Below are 19786 nucleotides of genomic sequence, written 5' to 3'. Positions count from 1 at the left end.
CATCCTATATATTTTAACGCACATTGCTGTTTTCACTGATCTAAATTAATGATCCCTTTTTCTATCGGGTCACAATTTTAGGGAAATTTTATTGCCTAGGTGGAGAAGGACAGTAAAAAGGGTTGTATATCTAGCTGATGATTCATTTCACCAGCTGCTGAATGCTGCCCATTACAACACACCTGGACACATGCACCCGTGACTGATGGGCAAACACATTTATCTCGGCACGTCACAAAGGAGATGGAATTATAATTATTCTCCCTTGTATCTAAAGGTATTTTGGAGCCGGACTCCCTACAAAATAATACAAATTACACATCTGGACGAGGTCCACATAATTTTACCATCTATTCTCAATATTCGGTCATCAATATTTCCCAAACCATTCTCTGTGTTTAAGAAATAAGATTTAGTTTTACAAGACCTGGAAAAATTGTCAACATTTCAGGGAAATGCTATTTTTAAAATTAAGACATTGAATAAATTGCTCAAAACCCTGAATTTCTTTGGTTGATAAATACATAGTACAAATTTAAGCTTTACTTTCCATTAAGGGGATTTCTCGTATTCTGATTTTGAGAAAATAAACGTGTTGTCTGAGTTTTACGCAGACTCCTCCATGCAAACATCGAATATCTGAGTACCTAGCATAAAAGAACCAAAAGGGGGCTTCCCTGGTGGCGCAGCGGTTGGGAGTCCGCCTGCCGATGCAGGGGATGCGGGTTCGTGCCCCGGTCCGGGGGAGTCCCACGTGCCGCGGAGCGGCTGGGCCCGTGAGCCATGGCCGCTGGGCCTGCACGTCCGGAGCCTGTGCTCCGCAGTGGGAGAGGCCACGGCAGTGAGAGGCCCGCGTACCGCAAAAAAAAAAAAAAAAAAAGAACCAAAAGGTATCAGAGGTTTCTTTCTTCAAGTTGTCTTGGCGGTTACTCATTATCTTGACCTAAAATCGAGAGATTTGTACTCTCTCCTGAAAAGTTCCTAAGTTTAAGAGCTTAAAATATAATTTTAAAATTAAAAGTATTCTAGGAATATTTAATGAAATTTGCAGAATCATGATTTCCAGAAAATGACAATATTTCATCCACTGTAACCAGTGATAACAATCTTAGTCTTATACAACAGGCTTCAATATGGTGTGAAAATGTTTTTGCATTTCTTTCAAAAACACTGAAGAAAGAGAATTGCTTAGGATACTGAAACCTAGGAAACACTCTGATGGGAGTAACATTTTACCTTGCTCCTAAAATAAGGATATGATAACAGTAGCAACAACCAATTATGTAGAGATTAAAAAGTAACAGTCACTAATGTACGTACTCACTAGCACCGCCCAATGAAGTAGGTGCTATTATTCTTCTCACTTTTTGAGATGAGGAAATTTCTTTGCAACAGCGGACAACAAACCCCGAATCAACACATCCCTGTTCTTTAGTATTTGTATATCTTGATCATGAACATTATCAATGTGTGAAACTAAGCCTCTTAAATTAAGAAGAAGAAAGAGGGAGAGAGAGAATCCTAAACTGGCATACCTCTCTGGCAGAATGCATCAGAAATTCAGATCAAGCTAATAATGGCATAGTTTGAATATGCTTAATATGCACAATAGTATAATTGTACATATTGAAAACAAAATCTATGCTTAAATTATTAAATAACATTAAATGAGAATATGAACTATCTCCATGCCACTGGTGTACCATGTAATAACTGTTCCATTATAGGTCACGTCCACAGACCTACAGTTTGCCATTCTTTTCATAAGAAATAGTCTCTGATATTGGATTTTAGTAACTGGTCTCTTTAAAATGTTTGTAGACTTAAAAAAGACAGTCATAGGGCTTCCCTGGTGGCGCAGTGGTTGAGAGTCCGCCTGCCGATGCAGGGGACGCGGGTTCGTGCCCCGGTCTGGGAAGATGCCACGTGCCGCGGAGCGGCTGGGCCCGTGAGCCATGGCCGCTGGGCCTGCGTGTCCGGAGGCTGTGCTCCGCAACGGGAGAGGCCACGACAGTGAGAGGCCCGAAAAAAAAGATAGTCATAAACCATAGTAATCTCTTTCACACAATGGAGACTCAAAAAATAGTTTACATAAAATCTAGTAAGAGGAGTCTTTCCTCCTCATTGCCACTTACACACTAATTATTTGCAAAAAATTAAAAGGCAGGGCAACCCATTTATCTCTGTAATCAGCGGATTTAGAGTCATAACGTAGTTTACCACTTCAGAGCCATGCTAGAAAGAACTAGTTCCCGGTCAATGTATGTTCTCTACCACAATTCCAGGTATAAATACGAAAACATTGCTAGAAGTTTATCATATTTCTCAATAAAATAACCATTTCACATGTTTAAATTACATAGTGATTTGCATAATGGTTAAATCAGATAGTATGAAACACTATTTGAACCTCAATTACTGGTTTGCATATTCAAAATTCTGACAACTCTGGTACTTGGCCAGATCTAATCGGCTACCTATATACTCGCTGCGCGAATTTTAGTCTACCTTAATTTGAATTGTCAACCCTTAAGCATGTTCTCTGAAGTCCAGGCTACTTCATACTGACTCACCTTTGTACTTGTTTCCCTTTCTTGGAAGTTTGTCCCTTCCTCTCCCTTCTCTCACTCTCTCTCTCTCTCTCTCTCTCTCCGTCTCTCTCTCTCTCTCTCTCTCTCTCTCTCTCTGTCTCTCTCTCTCTCCTATAATTACCTAAGGAACACCTACTTATCATTTGAGTCTCTATATAAGCAACATCTCCCTAGATAAATATTTTCTCCTTTCGTCTCTGTCAAATGGGAAAATAATCTACTATGGTACCAATCACACCACGTTAGTTATTTGTTTACACATTTGACTCAGTGACTAGACAATGGAATCTTGACTACGTCTTATTCATCATGTCAGATGGTGCACAATAGTTGGAACATGGTATAGATATTTCATAAAAGTCAGATGAATTAAATAACTCTAAAATTCTGTCTTTATCTTACACTGTACTACTTAAAATTTCCCTTTTCTGGCTGTAGATTATGTGATTTTCCTGTAAAAAGTCAAGTTTTTAGACGAATCATCAAAATAATTCAGTTTCCAAAGTTCTAGGTTAAAAATAGTTCATTCTGAAACATTATATAAATCATCATCAAATCACCTAATCATCAAAAGGATGATTTTTACCAATAACAAAAAGGAAAAGCAGTCATCCAGCTCCCCAAATTTACAAGTTCCTAGAATATTCTGCACTTATTTATAGGTTTTCATAACTACTTGTTCATTAATTACATTATTCCCTTTGATTGGATAGCTCTGAAAAAGCTCACATGAATTACTAGAAATAATCAACTTTCGGAGTTCACGTTTCATAGCACGTTTGTGAACATCCAAGAGTCCGTTTTAAGTTGTATGTATGTTTTTATGAAATGAGTTACCTAAAATGTAACTCTATTCTTTTATGCTTTCAGGTTACCAGACAATTTTATATTGGATGTAGAATATACAATAAAGTTATTTACATCTAATTTATGATAAAATCAAGTAAGTTTTACTGCCCAAGAGAATGCTGATAGTGAGAAAGCTAATTAGCCCTCACTGAATTCCTTCTTTAGGTCCACTTTTTTAACCATACAACCTTACATTTCATTCCTTATAAATATTTCAGAGTACTTATGGCTACTTACTTTTCAGGATTTTCCACTTCTTCAGTAACAAAGTTGAGATAAAACCTAAAAAGACATCCATGAATTATAAACCATTAATATATTTTATGATCATCACCCAAAGTTTGAAATTTTAAATATTTAAAATCAAACTCAGAATCATAAAAACTTTATAAACAAATAACCTAAGATGAATATCTCCAGCACCCAAAGCTCCCACAATTCATTTTTCTATTAAGCAGTATTTATGGAGCTCTTTTTTATTTCTTAACTTTTTCATAGAGGTATGTATAGCACACAAACAGTAAAGTGAACAAATCTTAGTATACAGTGATAAATTTTTACATATGTATACACCTATGTAACTGACAAAAGGATTTAAAGGTACAACATTTCTAGCACCCTGGAAGGTCCCCTCAAGGCCCTTTGCAATCATTATCATCTCCTCCACCCTCCTTGTAAAGGCAACCACTATTCTGATTTCTACCACTATAGATTAGCTTTGCTCGTTTCATTACAATAGACTAATAATATTTGCTTGTATAACTATTATACAATATTTATTCTCTTGTGTCTGGCTTTTTTGCTGGACTTTATGTGTGTGGGTCTCATCCATGTTGTTTGTAGTAATTCATCATTCTTTATTGTTGCTTTTCATTGTATGAATGTAACACTATACACTCTACCACTGATGGATATTTGAATCATTTCCAATTTATAGCTATTATGAATATAGATACCATAAATATGCTTGTATATGTTCTTTTGGGGACCATGCAATCATTTCTCTTGGGCATATACTCAGAATAGGGTCACTGGGTCAGAGTAGATACATGTTTATAGTCAGACTATTTTCCACCATTTTTGCATTCCTACCAGCAATGTATGAGATTATCACATGTCAGTCACTGGGGAAATAAAAGTAGAAAATCTATAATCTTTCTTGTCAAGGAGCTCATAGTTCATAGAATGGTCCATAGAGTGGTGTGATACAGCACAGAAGGCAATGTTAGAGCATGCCCAGGTTACCATGGAAGCCAGGGCTCAGGTCTAAACCAGACTGGCAGGTCTTGGAAGCTTTCTGAGAGAAGGCATCACCCAAGCTGAGTCTTCAAAAATGCTTGAAGTTTAGCCCTGGTCAAGTGGCGTGAGGACATTCCAGGCAGAGTACGGCACAGGAGCACGGGGGTGTGAGCACCAGCGTAGTACTCTGCAGCACAAAGCGTGCCCTGGGAGTGAGAACAGGATGTAGGTACAAGGTGGCCTCTGGCGTCTGGGAATCCAGCTTTTAGTAGGCATGATAAAAACTTGCAGGACAATAGAAGCATGATAATAGCATTTCTTAGTTTTAGGGGATTGGCTTCTGGATATGAACACAGAAGGCACATAGGAAATAAAAATGGGATAAAGGATAATAAATTCTCAATTTGCACTTTTTTTTTTTTTTGGCGGTACGCGGGCCTCACTGATGCGGCCTCTCCCGTTGCAGAGCACAGGCTCCGGACGCGCAGGCTCAGCAGCCATGGCTCACGGGCCCAGCCGCTCCACGGCATGTGGGATCCTCCCGGACCGGGGCACGAACCCGTGTCCCCTGCATCGGCAGGCGGACTCCCAACCACTGCACCACCAGGGAAGCCCGCAATTTGCACTTTTTCCTTTCAACTCACTGTTTTCCATCCAAATAACCTCAAGTCGTAAGGCAACTATGCCTTATGCATAATAGCAACGGTGAAGTTGCTTTGCTTGCGTGTGTGTGTGTGTGTGTGTGTGTGTGTGTGTGTGTGTGTGCGCACGTGTATTTAGGCAGCTAATTTTAGGCCCACTGTTAGTCATTACACTGTAAGTTGATAACTAAAGGGCAGAACACTTTGAATATTTCCCCCAGATCCTGGACACTTTTGTCATCTCTCACATGACAAGAAGCATTGGAGGCACACAATATTTCACTTTCAAGTCCCATAGGATTACACATATTACCCTAAATTTATGGCCCTAGAGAAATTCAGATTCCTTTCCCTCACTTTATGACATTACTTATCCCATCCAGGCATGTCAACTGCCTTGCATCCTTGACTTCTTTTTCTAATCTAAAGTGACTTCTCGAGACCATTTAAAGCCCTTAAAGTTCTCTTTCAAGATTCCAAGATGTAAAATGGAGGCAACTCCTCAAATAAGCACACAGAGATAACGGGATCATGAAGATGGGAGAACTAAGGGATCGTAACGAAGAGAACTAGACATACAAAGACCTTTCTACTTCTCCATTTCAGAGGCTTAGAAACTTTCCGCAAAGTAAAAAAGTCATATTTCCATTGTATTCCTCTATACTCTTATTATTCCTTAGAAGATAAAATAGCTATTATATAGGTCCACAGAAGCATGGTTCTACAGGGACAAATTCTCTATCATCTAAAACCAAGAGGCTGGAATATTAGCCCATCAGCCTTTAATATAATTAAGGTATCGCACACCTTAAAGCAAAGATGAGAAAACCTGTCTTATTCCACCTTCATTCACAAATAGGCAGTTGATGTTCATGGTTGTAAAACAGAACAAAACAAAACAAAACACAAGACAACAGGCCCAAAATGGAGTCGCTTATGCTAAGCCTCGTGTCACCAAACCAAACTGTAATTCACTTAAAGTTTCAGATCTCCCAGAAATGGAATCTGAAACCAGTCGATTAGGAATTGCATTATCTAAGCATTCTGCCTGACAGACGCCTGCCATCCCCTAAATGAAAATAACTTTGTAATAACCAAGCTGTTTTATGGCTTAGTATAACTTCCCTGTTCTCACCGCCTTCTGCCTATAAAAGCCTTCTCTTCTGTACAGCTCCCTGGAGCTCCTTTCTGTCTGCAAGACGGGATGCTGTCAATTCATATCGATTTTTGCTCAAACTCTTAATATTTTAATATGCCTCAGTTTATCTTTTAATAAAGTTCAGGTGTCTCATACTGTAAGGACCATGTTCTAAGTAGAAATATTTGAATACCTGAGAGAAAACAGTAGCACCAAAGGTGATCTAAAAAGTCAGCAGAGCAGCCAAGTATATTTTTTAATGACTAGAAAGTAAGTTTCTAAAATTAGAGGTTGCAGTTACACCAGGAATGCAAGCAACAATCAATACTTATATCTGGCATATGCACTCTGAGGGATCTGATGTGTTTGCTATAAGCCCAAGGCAGTGGGAAGTACAGGAAGAAAATGAACAAAACAAAAAACCTAAAAAAAAAACCCACGCAAAAACCACACACACACTTAGAAATATTTCCAGGCTTCTCACTTCAAAAATAACCAGTTCCTTCTAAACAGTTGTTTTAGAACTGGTCTTTTTCCAACAATGTTAAGGCGAGAAAGGAAATATGAAAAAAGAACGCAATTGCAAATATTTTGCCATAGAGAAAAGGAAAGGGCTTGGGACAGGGTGGGAGGTGGGAAGGAGAAAGCTTCTTATTTTGGTCCAAACATTCACTCCTGTGGGAAATACACCTTTACGCTCTCTAAGGCTCCAGCCATGCGTCCATAGCCCATCTCCTCAAGTTCTCTAGAGAATGTTCATAAGATCCATTGTTCCAGCTTTTCCGTGATCGTGTAAAAAAGGCACTGCAAAGCTGGCAATGCATTCTGATACCCAACCATGTGAATTATTTTGAAACGAAGCTTATTCTTTAGATTCGATTTGACACAACGCTACAAAATAATCCCAGCGGGTGCTTTAGAAAGACTAAATCCACTGAGGATAGGATTTAAAAGGGAGAAAAAAGACAGACCAAAAAACTATTTTCTATCACACAATTCAAAAAAAAAAAAAAAATCCCACCAAGCAATATTTAGCTTTGGATCAGGATATGGGACTGAAATTGATTGAGTTCCTCCGGGCCACCAGGGAGACTGGAGGACGTATTTCTCTGAATGCAGACGTTGGCAATCATACAAAAGTTGTTCTGACCCAACTCTGTGGCCTGGCTGGGTTAATGATTTCTTTCCCCCTAATCATGTTTCCGTGAAGGAGTTTTCATCATTCTACAAAGGTCCAGCACTCCTGGTAAACCAACAGCCTGCTCTATTCAGGTCCGAGGTCTGGCTGCGTCTTGCTCCTATTCAAAGCATAGGGGGTGACTTACTAACGGAGCAGGGCCTCCCAGACAACAGGGGTCTTGCTGCGTTTACTTACACCCTGGGTGGTTAACTTCTGAGGACGACAGCTGCTTCTGTCTCCTTATTTGCAATGCGCCCTACACCCTCTTTTTTTTTTCTTTTTTTGCATCAAAGATTGTCAGGGCAGCAGCACAGGGAGTGGAGGCTCATTTCTGGCGCCCAATTTTTAAGTCCACAACCCAGTCTTGTAATTCCATCGTGAAAGACAAAAAAAGGTCAGAGAGGCAGGATCACACTTGGAAAGTGCCTGAACACCCCCTGCTTTGGGAACTCTTTTAGTCTCCATCTTGTTGCGTTTATATCCAGATATTAACTTTTTCCTCCGGCACTCCAAACCAACAGACTAGTTCTTCTACCCACAGCTCCCTTTTTCTAAGACGGGTGGCCACAGATTAACAAGCAGATGATTTCTACCTATCCACAAAGCAGCATGCAGGTAGCAGAACAGCCTGTTGGAGACATACGGTTACTTATCTGCCCCCTTACATTAACCATTGGTAACGCGTAACAGTCCATTGAAAATCCCGGCCTTAATTTCCTACACTATGATCGAACCCTCTAGAATACAAGAAAACCAACAGTTTCCTGTTCTTTAACCTAGGATGTGGACATGAGGATTCGACGGGTAAAAGTATGACCAAAGGTTCATATAAACCCCATTTACACTGTAAACAGAGTATTGAAATATATTTCTAGGCCCAAGATGGCTCCACTCAACCTCCAAACGCCAAGCCACCTCTGGGGTCTATAATTTATTTCCTTGTTTCATACTCATTTTCTATTTTTCTTTTCTTTGCTCCTTACTCTTCATCCTATAAAAGCTTCCTGTCCTCCTCCCCATTCTGCAGTTCTTTGGACTCGTTTACTATCACCTAAATTGTCATTTTTAATCATTTTAACAAAAGTAACGTTTGGGGCTCAGCATCAACAAAACTAAAGATTAAGATAATAAGATCATTCAAAATGAAAAGAGTCTTTCTACTTGGAGAAATCTACCAGCCCTCAAAAGCTTACAGAAGTGGAGAAGATTTGCTCTCCATAAAGCAGGTAACCTGAATATTCAGCACTTAGAGTAGGGGAGTGAGTTGGATAGAAGAATACTGTTAAGATGCCGTGGGAACAGATGCATGGTACTCACAGGCTAAAGAAACTTCATTCAATAGAATTAATCAAATCTCCCTCGTGATGATCTCCACATTCCGCATTCCTGATTGAATACCGCCAAGCCCCCAACACTTGGCTCTAGCTGAAAGCTTCTGTCACCTCCCCCACTTGCTCTAGTGTCTCTTGGTGACCCTCCCAGGGCTTGGCTGGGGCCCCGGGGTGCCAGAGCTGTGATCAGGCTGAATAGCCATAGAATAGATGATTCTGCTGCTAACCCTGGGAGCACAATTCCGTTCTATTTTTTGTTCAGCATCACGTTGTGCTTTGGACAAAAATAAAAAGACTTCAAAAATACTAAGAGTAATGCTTACACGCAATGGCTATCAAAATATTTCGAGAATACACAAACATTTTACACTAGACATTTTAGAGCTCCAATCGTCTAAGAACTTCAAACATTTTACTTCAAATACCATATTAAAATTTTTAGTTCCTGTACTCTCCTAATTCTCCTCTATAATTCAGTGAGATTAACAGGGTAAAAATATCTTTATATTCCATGCATTAGCTGGAAGGTAAGATCCTAAAAGCAAAAGAAACAAAAGGAAATTGTATTTGTATTTGAAATGAATTCACATAATTTTTGAGCTAGTGTAGTTCATTATTTTTAGACTCATAGAACATTCTCACAGCAACTGTACAACTATTAGCTCTATAAATAATAAAAAAGAAATATTGCTAGTAATTATTCCAAAACAATGAAATTTAATTGCATTACAATTATTTTGATGTTTAAGTAGTATTTTTCTACCTAATGGGATTTCTTGCAGTAGTCGCTTCAACTAAATCTTATTAGGTCAGTAAAATTTAATTAGGAAAAAAATCCCACTCCTGGCCATGATTATTGTTATTCAAGTTCCTGAACAAAGCGAGACATAAATACAAAGCTTTAATGCTTCAACCAGAATGGCATCACAGTTGGACAGGGATTTAAGGAAATGTACTTGTGGCACAGTGATTTTATTCATCCTTCCTGCATTTTTTTTTTGTTTGTTTTTAAGTGTTGAGGAAATTTTAAGGAATTTGTAAGGTCCTTTAAAATGTAACAGATTATCTAGTACACCTGATTTCACTATCCCTTTTCTCCTCCCTGCCTTTAGAGTACCATTTTACCTCCTGGGAACATCTTATTTCTGTAACTGAATTATTTCCTTCTCATGGGAAGGTGGAGTAAATCAATTAATCACTATTGGGTACACCTCCGTAGCTTCTGCTGGGAGGCTTTCTGACAAAGTATCAATACTAATCTTTAATTTCTTGTGGCGCTCTTATGCCCTTACTGATCCATACTTATAAGTGATTTGTACTGGTTCTCAAGACCCAGCATTTGTTTCTTTTTTACCTTATCAGGTTAAACCTGGTAGTTGCCTTGACTGGAAACCTCAGTGATGTTTGTGTTAAGTTGTGTGCACGGTAATTGGCCTGGTGAAGGGAGCCACATCATCTTTCTCACTTCAGGTAAAGCATGTCACACTGGATTATCCCTGTTCACATTTGCCTAGCACCTTGCTTGGCACTTAAAGTACTTGAAGGAATTAATGAACCACCCAAATCCCCTGTTGATAGCGATATCAACTTACCAGCCAGCGTATGCATACATTCCATAATAAAAGGCCAGTGGCAATCCCATAATACTTGCATCTCTTCCTGAAAAGGCATCTTTAAAGTGTTGTGTTTGCCCTACAATAAGAATAGAAAGATTTAGGACTTTTCAAAGAATTGGTTATTATTCATTCTTTAACCATAAACCTGAAGGTGGGGGTGGGGAGGGGGATTGGGAATGAACTATACAGTTTCAGACCTAGATTTCTTACTCTCTGCTCATTCCCAACTTTACTAATGCTGTATCCATTCTACAGAAGGAGTCCCAAAAGTATACTGATTGCCACTAACACTACCTCACATTTATTTTAATAAAATCATGGCAAAGAGGAAAATGGCATTTCAAAAACAATCTCTTTTTTAAGCATGCCTCTACTCGTAACAGAGCTTGACCAGGAAAGAAGACTAAAGGATAGTCTGTAAACTATAGTTTTTAGGAGTGTGATATAATTCTTAAAAATGATGGTAATATAATGTTTGGGAAGAAATATTCAAGGGTCTATCTTCAATGAGGAGGCATGAAACCCAAGAACCACCTTCTCAGATCATTTAACTTACTTTCTGCTTTCTCCCTATAGTTCATTAGATACCAACAGGGGTTGGAAAACCCTGTGGAACCAATCTGTTCCGCACCCCCAAGCTTCTTTTGTAAAGAAAGATTTATTGGAGCACACTTAGGTCCACTTATTTACCTAGGACTGATACTATCAGTCTATGGCTAATTTCACTCTCCAGCGGAGCTGATAGTTGTGGCAGAGACCAAATGGTGCACGAAGTTGAAAACATTTACTATCCGCCCATTTACGGAGAAAGTCTGCAGACCCTTTCCTAGAGAATGGCATGCTTTCCTTCTAGAAACAGAAAAGAAACTATACTGAACTCTAAAATAAATAGGTTTAAACAAATTTTTGCAGCAACATGTGAACTGAGCACTTTTATTTTTATTTTTATAAATTTATTTATTTATTTTTGGCTGCGTTGGGTCTTCGCTGCTGCGCGCGGGCCTTCTCTAGCTGTGGCCAGCGGGGGCTACTCTTCATTGCGGTGCATGGGCTTCTCATTGTGGTGGCTTCTCTTGTTGTGGAGCATGGACTCTAGGTGCACGGTCTTCAGTAGCTGGGGCACGCAGGCTCAGTAGTTGTGGCGCACGGGCTTAGGTGCTCCACAGCATATGGGATCTTCCCAGAGCAGGGCTCGAACCCATGTCCCCTGCATTGGTGGCGGATTCTTAACCACTGCGCCACCAGGGAAGCCCTGGACTGAGCACTTTTATGCATAACAGTTTTCTCTACTTTGTAGAGACTTTTCCTGTATATCTTTTGGATAATTAAAAAATAGAAATTCAGATTTACTTTAGTCAATCAGTATTCAAAGTTAGGCATGAAAAGTCTCTATTTCCCAAAGAAAACAGCAAATGAGATGATCTAAATGGGAAATGTGACTTGTTTCAAAACTGGCCTTCCCGTAAGAAAATAAAAGGCGGATGGGAGGTAGATGATATACATAAGACCCTTTTTCTCTTCACTCAAATCTCAGTTTTTGCCTGCATTGTACAGGCAAATATAACGTGCAAGTTTTGAGACCCAAAATGGAGAATATTGAGTTATCCACTAAATGACTTCCCCTCAAAGCATCCAATTCCTAAATATAGTTCATTTTTTAAAATGCTACTGTCAATTCAGAAATACCTATTTTACAAAAACATCTCTTATCCTCATAGAAGGAAAATATAAATACTGGAAACCCTGTAAAAACATCTGTTGCATATTGCCTTACCATGATCTGTAGTCTACTTGGCCTTAAGGGACAATATTCCTAAGAGTGCAGCACTGAATAATCAATAAAAGATATCAATTTTTTTTTTTTTTTTTTTTTTTTGCCATACGCGGGCCTCTCACTGTTGTGGCCTCTCTCATTGCGGAGCACAGGCTCCAGACACGCAGGCTCAGCAGCCATGGCTCACGGGTACAGCCGCTCCGCGGCATGTGGGATCTTCCCGGACCGGGGCAGGAACCCGTGTCCCCTGCTTTGGCAGGTGGACTCTCAACCACTGCGCCACCAGGGAAACCCAAAAGATATCAAACTTTGCAAAGACTGAATCCCAAGCACAGATCCTGAAAAGGGCCATTTTGAGAGTATTACGAAAGAGAGGTGTTTCTAAGTTTCAGGAATATTTCGGCTGCATAACAGAGGTCTCACAAAGATGAAAGTTATTATATTCAAAGGAAAGTTTAACAAATCCTCATAAGAGAATACAGAACATACAGCTAGTTTCTGGATCTCATTAGATTAGAATAAATGCACAATCTGTATAAGTAAAAATTTCTCTCTTCTTGAAGTTTCATATTAATATGAGAAATATGTGATAAGTTAGAGACAAAGAGAATCACTGTTTTATAATAATAGAGTAAATAAACCTGCTAAGAATACTCTCCAAAATATTTAATTTACTTTAAATGTAGTAAAATTCTCAGGTCACTTCTCTGTTAAGCGAGATATAAGGAAACATGGTCACATTAAGCACTGATATTGAAACTGAGCAGGACCCTGTGGGGCCTTCCCCATGTCCCCTGCCTCTTGTTTGTAGAAAACCTTTAACCTTCTAGGCCTTCCCTGAGTTCCAAAGAGCAATTTTAATCAGAGAAGTGAGAAAATGCAGAAACAAAGGAAAGCAGTCAAACAAGACAAAACAAAATAGTAATAGTTTAGCCGTAAAACGAACTCAAGGTCTTTTAGTTACTCCTCAAGGGCTATAGATAACATCCTGAGTCACACCCTTGAGTTCTTTTCCAGATACTAAAATCCCCACCAGGTGGAAGAAGCTAACTGCATGATCACCGCAGTCTTGTGGCCCCAAACTGGCTGCAACCTGAGGATCGATAATGCTGACCTCTGTGACCTTACCTGTTACCTCCTCATCAACCAATCAGAGAATGGTGCATGAGCTGATCATGAACACTGTGACCCTCTCCCCCACACTGTCTTTAAAAAGCCTTTCCTGAAAGCCATCCAGAGGTTCAGGTCTTTTGAGTATGAGCTGCCCATTCTCCTTGCTTGGCCCTGCAATAAACACTGTACTTTCCTTCACCACAACTTGGTGTCAGTAGATTGGCTTTTCTGTGCATCGGGCAAGCAGACCTAAGTTTGGTTCAGTAACAATACCGTAAGTATTAAAGGATCATTCTGTTGTAATGTCAAAAAACAAATCTAAACAATCTATCATGACTTTTGCTCTCAAGGAATTTGCAATACACTACCACTTGGGCAACGTCACCTCACACACATATATAAATAAGTGGTAAAAACTGACTACAGTCTTACATTACATCAAAAAGAAAAAGGAAATGAAAAAAAATCTTTGTTTTAAAGGATAGTATATCATCTTTTGGAACCTAAACTAGAACAAAAGAAGGGTCCATGACCCAGAGTTTCTGCACTTTCCAAAAATGGAAGAAATTCCTTACAGAAGTCTAAAGAGTTAGCCCAGAAAAGGAGAGCAGCAGCAAAACAGATTATTTTCCCTACATTTCTGACGGGTCAGATAAAATATGGGCAGGCCAGCTCTGTGGAGGCCAAGGTGAATTAGAAGAGTGAGCCCACGTCTTCCCTTCAGTGTAAGCTATAGTGTTAAACATCTTCATTGTGTTTACGTTGGCTGATGTTGCTGGATTTGATGAAAACATTCAGCCAGGAGAGCTCGAAGCTCTCCCACAAGGCTTATTAAATGGACAGCAGCAGCTCCCTTTCCCCAGCTACAGAATGACGAACCGTTCCACTTTTATTACTGTTTAATGCCTCTACAATCAGCAATGATTTTTTTGCTTAATTTTGGCATTTCCTTTTGTCTTGTGTAATTCTTCTCTTGCCACTTCATTAAATTTCTCTATAAATTCCGTTTCTTGGAACAGACAATATCAATGTAAACATTAAATACTTAACATGCCCAAGTTATATGTCAGTCCTTTACAATTTCATCTCACTTTCTTACTTATTTCCTACCATTGTGCCCATTGTTAGTTAAATAACTCACCTGGACCTCCTTCTCATCCAACAACTTCCCCTGAATCAAGCAACTACCTGTGCCTTCTTACCTAGAACAACTGAAACTCGAAATGACATCACCCTCAACCATCTCATCTTTGCTTGTTTAATAGTCAAGTCTGTAAGGCAAATACTCCCAGAAAATGGTGTTACATCTCCCCAGAAATGCAGATTTTACATAAAAAATAATGTAACAATAAAACTTACATTTTTACAGCTATCTTTATTGTCAGAAAATATTTGTCTTTTTGCGAACGCTATTCCCATATCTGACTCTCCTTCTGTCAAGAATCTATTCTCAAGGTAAAAGGAATAATAACCGTAAAAGAATTATTCATTATTTTTCATTATTTTCCAGATATCTTTTTCTCTCTAATCTTTAACACTGTGGTTGAACTACTTTAAAGTAAAAATAAGAAGACATATTTATCTGTAGTTAAAACTAATGGCTTATTTTTCTTTCCCCCTTTGTGTTTTCACTACAAATAGTTTAGACCAAGAGAAAATTCACTGATGCCTTATTTTGTTGCTTGGCTCAGTCTTAATCCTCTTGTTGCCATTCAGCTGTAAATACCAACTCAGCCCCCAATGTTGCAGGCTTTCAAATCAATTAGGTGACGGTACAGAGCCTAAGTTCCATGAGCAGAGAGTCTAATTAAGGGATTCTGCTAGCACAAGTGAAAGTTAGTGTTAGAAGAGACCAAAAGCAGAAACGTATTTTAAAAAGCATTTACTTTTCAGTCCCTACCTTTAATTAGCTGCATCACTCCAGGGACTATAATTATCAGAATTGCTGTGAGCTTGCAAAAGGTTAGGAAAATCTGGATCCGGGCGCTCCAGCTGACACTCATGCTATTTAGGACCATCACCACAGCTGCAAACAAATAGATGAAGTTAGAAAAGGTGAATCATCATTGGTATGAAGACGTCTTAGGTTGTGGCTCTTCAAAGTGCCATCCATGAACCAGCAGTGTTGCCATTACCTGGAAGCAGTTGAGAAATGCTTAATCTCAGGTACCACACCAGACCTAAGGGCTACAAATCTATCTCAGCAAGATCTCTAGGTGATTTTTATGCACACTGAAGTTTCAGAGGCTTGGATGAAACCTGTGAACAGTAAGAAGTTCTCTCTTGTTCTTTGTATATGTCAGTAAGAGTGGACAAATACTGTAGCGCCCTAATAATCATATAAAAATACCTTCTAAGCAAATCCCGAAGTCATCACATGCAATGAGATTGTTGAATGCAATGAGATTGTTGAAGTCATCACATGCAATGAGTCATCACATGCAATGAGATCTTCAGCTTGATACAGCAGGCAACTCTTTCCTCGTTCAATGATTGACTTTGTGCATAGCCACCCGCCAGCTGGGCATCACACTCAAGAAGGGGCAATGTGTGAGCTGGGATGTGATTCTTCACCGTCAAGACCAGCTGTAGACAGCACTTTTTGCATTTCCTTTCCACTGTCCAATCAGCACAGTCAGGAGTGACTTTCAATCTACCCTAAATGTATAGGCTTCCCAGATACGTTTTGGAACTTGAAAAAATGTTACAAGGGATGAATCCAAAAGAGTTCCCAGATGCACAGTGGGTCTGAAGCCAGCGGAATTTCCCTTTCTTGGTGATACTGTCCACAGTGTCCCGAGTAGTATTCAACTATTCACTCTCCCCGCACTGTGGACCATGAGAACCTTGAGGGCAGAAGAAGCATTATTCATCTCTGTCTTGCTAGTATCCAGCTGCATCCCTGGCCCAGGAAGATCGTCAACATGGTTTTGTTGAATCAATGAATGAGCTGGATCCTCAGTTTTAAAAAACCAACTTCAGCCAAAGAGGAATGAAATGAATGGCGATATTCTCAAACCATGCCTCCTATACTCTGCTGGAGTGACTTATTCTAGACAGTGGATTTCAACTTTATGCTCTTTCTAAAACTTTATGCTTAGTGTTAACTTGCTCCCTCCCCCACTGCCCAAAAAGCTACTTCATACCTGATATTTGTAGTTATTATCTATAAGCTTTATTTTTAAAAAGGTGTGTTCTCCCTAAACAAATAACAAAAATGTATGAAAATACTTCTTGGAGGATAAAACCAAACGCAGAATTCTTACAGTTCAGGTTGCAATAGGAAGCTTTCCATATGTACAATAATGAGTCATCTTCATAGTTCCAATTGCCTGATACAATCATTAGCTCATTTCAGAATTTAAGAATTGGAGCAAATGTATCAACACAATGTATAATAGCAAAATTTTTAAAATAACCTAGCCCCCGAAGGAAGGCTAATTAAGGTATACCTTTTTAAGGGTTTACTATGCAGCCATGTAAAATCATGATGCAGTTAAATATTTATTCCACGAAAGATTGTTCATGACGTTTTACTGACCAATACAGCAAATTACAGAGAGATGGGTAGATGATAAATTGTTAGGTAGGTAGAAAGATAGATAAAGACACAGAGAGAAAGGAACGGAAAAATTCTGAATGAGTGTTTACTAAAACATTAACAGAAGGTATCTACAGATGATAGAATATTGAATAATTTTCAAGTTTAAAAATTTATTTTTCTGCATGATTTAAAATAATTTTTATAATGAACATGAAGTATTAAGTAAAAACTCAATAAAAGCAATTTTCATTTTTGAAAACAACTCAAAGATGGGAAGAATAAGGGACCATGAAAATTTAGATAGGAGGTTACTAATGAAGAAATATTTCAAAGGAATAATGATGAGAATGATTAGAAAGGCTGGAGCCCTGAATAAGCTACAGGGGAAGCTAAGAGAAATATTTCATCTGTGTTTGAAGCTGGAAACATGAAGAAATAGACAGGTCTATTGTTAATCACCAAGTGCATTATTTTATCAGTGAAAAGATAAAAAATAATTATTTTTCTCTCCCCTATACAAAGCACTTATATACTGAAAATAATTTAATGCAACTCTGTGTTCATCTCCATCACCCAGTGATTCTTTCCCTTTTTCTATGTAAATTACTCTGTGATAAATGAGTCATGATAAGAAAGGGATTATTTTTTTAGTTAAGGAGATTCAGCACGGATCTGAAGATAATTGGGTGCATGTTCCCACCAACAACAAAAGAGCACTGTTTTCTTTTAACTAGAGCTCCTAAAACCCCAAAGTATTTTTGAGAGTATTTTTGAGAGTACTCCACAATAGAAAACAGCTGTTGTAAGGAGAGGAGGGGAGAAAAACGAGGAAGGAGAAAAAGGAATAGAGGGCGGGAGGGCAGGAAGGAAGAAACAGAAGAAAGGGAGGGAGGGAGGAAGGGGGAGGGAAAAGAGAGAGGCATTCTCATATTTAGAACCTCTATATATTTGCAAAGAGGAAAGAAGGTTTGTTACATTCATAAAGAGCGTAGGCATTACATTCAATGCCTATTGGAATAGAAAAAAAATGAGTTTTGGGAATTTTATATTTTGTAAAGTTTTCTTAGAAAAATGGAGGACAAAATCAAACAAATATTATGAATGGATAATCTCACCGTGCTTTCCTCTCAGACAGCTGAAATAAAAATTCTGGTTAAGCCTGATTTCTCTCAAAGGTTTCTCAAAACCCTGCTTTATCTGAGCATCCAGACATTGCCCTCGTTATTCCATAAGCCAAATTCCAGCTGAGATGTACCTCTATGACCCTGAAGGGATACAGCTTAACAAGTAACAAGGTAGCCAGTACGGAGGCACTGTGTAGGTCCTCAAGTGGCTAGAACTGCTGTCTCATCATGTGTCTTTCCAGAGAAATTTAAGTCTATGTATATTGCTTATCCAACAATACTGAAAAGGGATTTGGGATTCACTAAATACAAGTTTTCAGAGCTTCTGAAACAACATCTACAAGACTTTGGTTTTTATACACTATCTATCCACATTGTAATCATCAAAGAAACGTGAGCAAGCTTTCAGCCTAGCTTTACTTCCTTTGAGTAATGATGGCTAACTTCATGCATTAAGAATTACCTGTATCAATTTGGGCTTATTATTATTGCTTACCTTAAATGTTACCAAAATGAAAACGGAAGGACGTACAGTTTTTATTTACTTATTAATGATGCCATTTCCTAAGAACTGAAATGCAGCAACAAGGAGTGTTGAAAACTGGTACCATGATTTAAGGACTGGTAAGTATTTCTTTCTGCACTTCCGTCATTCAAGTCTGTCTTTTATTTTGCAGAGTGAGATGACCGAGCCTGGATATATTGGGTTCTCTCCCAGGTTCAGATTCTCCCTGGCTTCTGGCTTCTGACTGCTCTGTGCTAAACTGGTAAAATATATGGACGGTATATGGACGCGACATGGTGAGCTAAGGTGAAATTGCTCCACTGTTCTTTGTAGCAGCTGCCTGGGTCACCTCTGTCTCTTCGCATTCACTTCCTGGATACATTAATTTCAGCAATAAACAACCTTTATAAAGCAGAGAGACTATATCTAGGATCTCACTATTGGGAATAAAAATGGTAAGCCTTAAATAAATATATACTATTGTTATATGACAGACAGTGCGCAAGGACCTTACGTGGATAATGTTATTTAATCTTATCTCTATGACGTGGTTACCATCACTGGTGTTATTTTTCTGATGAGCAGGTGAGAATCCAGATATTACTTAACTTGCCCGTGTTCACGAAGGTAAGGTGCAAAGATAGGACTGAAGCCAAGTAAGCTGACCCCAGAGTCCACACTTTTACCAGTCGTTCACAGGTAACAATGCAGAAGTAGCTCAGAAGACACGTACGATCTCACTACTATACCTAGTTCTTCCAAACTCCCGGTGACGCTTCCTCTCTGCTATGGTTCATGTTTATCTTGGCTGGGATTTCAGGACACTTTGATTCCACCTTTTATTTCTCATCCTCCTGAAGGGTACGGCTGCTGTTCTGCGGTCCTTGTATATTTCAACACGACATGTATTTCCCTAAGAATTGCTTGTCATGGTATCTAGTTATGGTAGAAAAGGAGCAGGGATAGTCCAGTTTCAGATTTATAGAGAGTCACTCCATGTACAATGTCTGAGAAGCAAGCACAGAACTGGGCCTAGAGTTTCTTTCATGTAATTTAATGATGCCAGGAAAGGACAGTTCTAGAAAAGAAAGTACAGTACTGCATTTGTAGAAATGGCTATTCCTTTTTCCCACATCGCCAT

At 38.9% G+C, this 19786-nt stretch overlaps 1 protein-coding gene across 1 annotated transcript in view; it reads right to left on the bottom strand.

The window, feature by feature from the left end:
• The window catches only part of SLC7A11 (solute carrier family 7 member 11), an 87785-nt gene that overhangs the window by 56004 nt on the left and 11995 nt on the right, over window positions 1–19786 (bottom strand). Inside the window, exons 4-6 of the mRNA XM_079920342.1 lie at window positions 15373–15498; window positions 10562–10661; window positions 3678–3722 (exon numbers count right to left, since the gene is read on the bottom strand). Coding sequence (XP_079776468.1) covers window positions 3678–3722; window positions 10562–10661; window positions 15373–15498 — 271 coding nt within the window. The remainder of the gene's footprint in view (window positions 1–3677; window positions 3723–10561; window positions 10662–15372; window positions 15499–19786) is intronic.

This window comes from Stenella coeruleoalba, assembly GCF_951394435.1.
Source record: "Stenella coeruleoalba genome assembly, chromosome: 4".
In the NCBI taxonomy this organism is placed as follows: Eukaryota; Metazoa; Chordata; class Mammalia; order Artiodactyla; family Delphinidae; genus Stenella; species Stenella coeruleoalba.
Note: the sequence above shows the minus strand (reverse complement) of the source record. Positions and strands in the feature narration are given on the sequence as shown.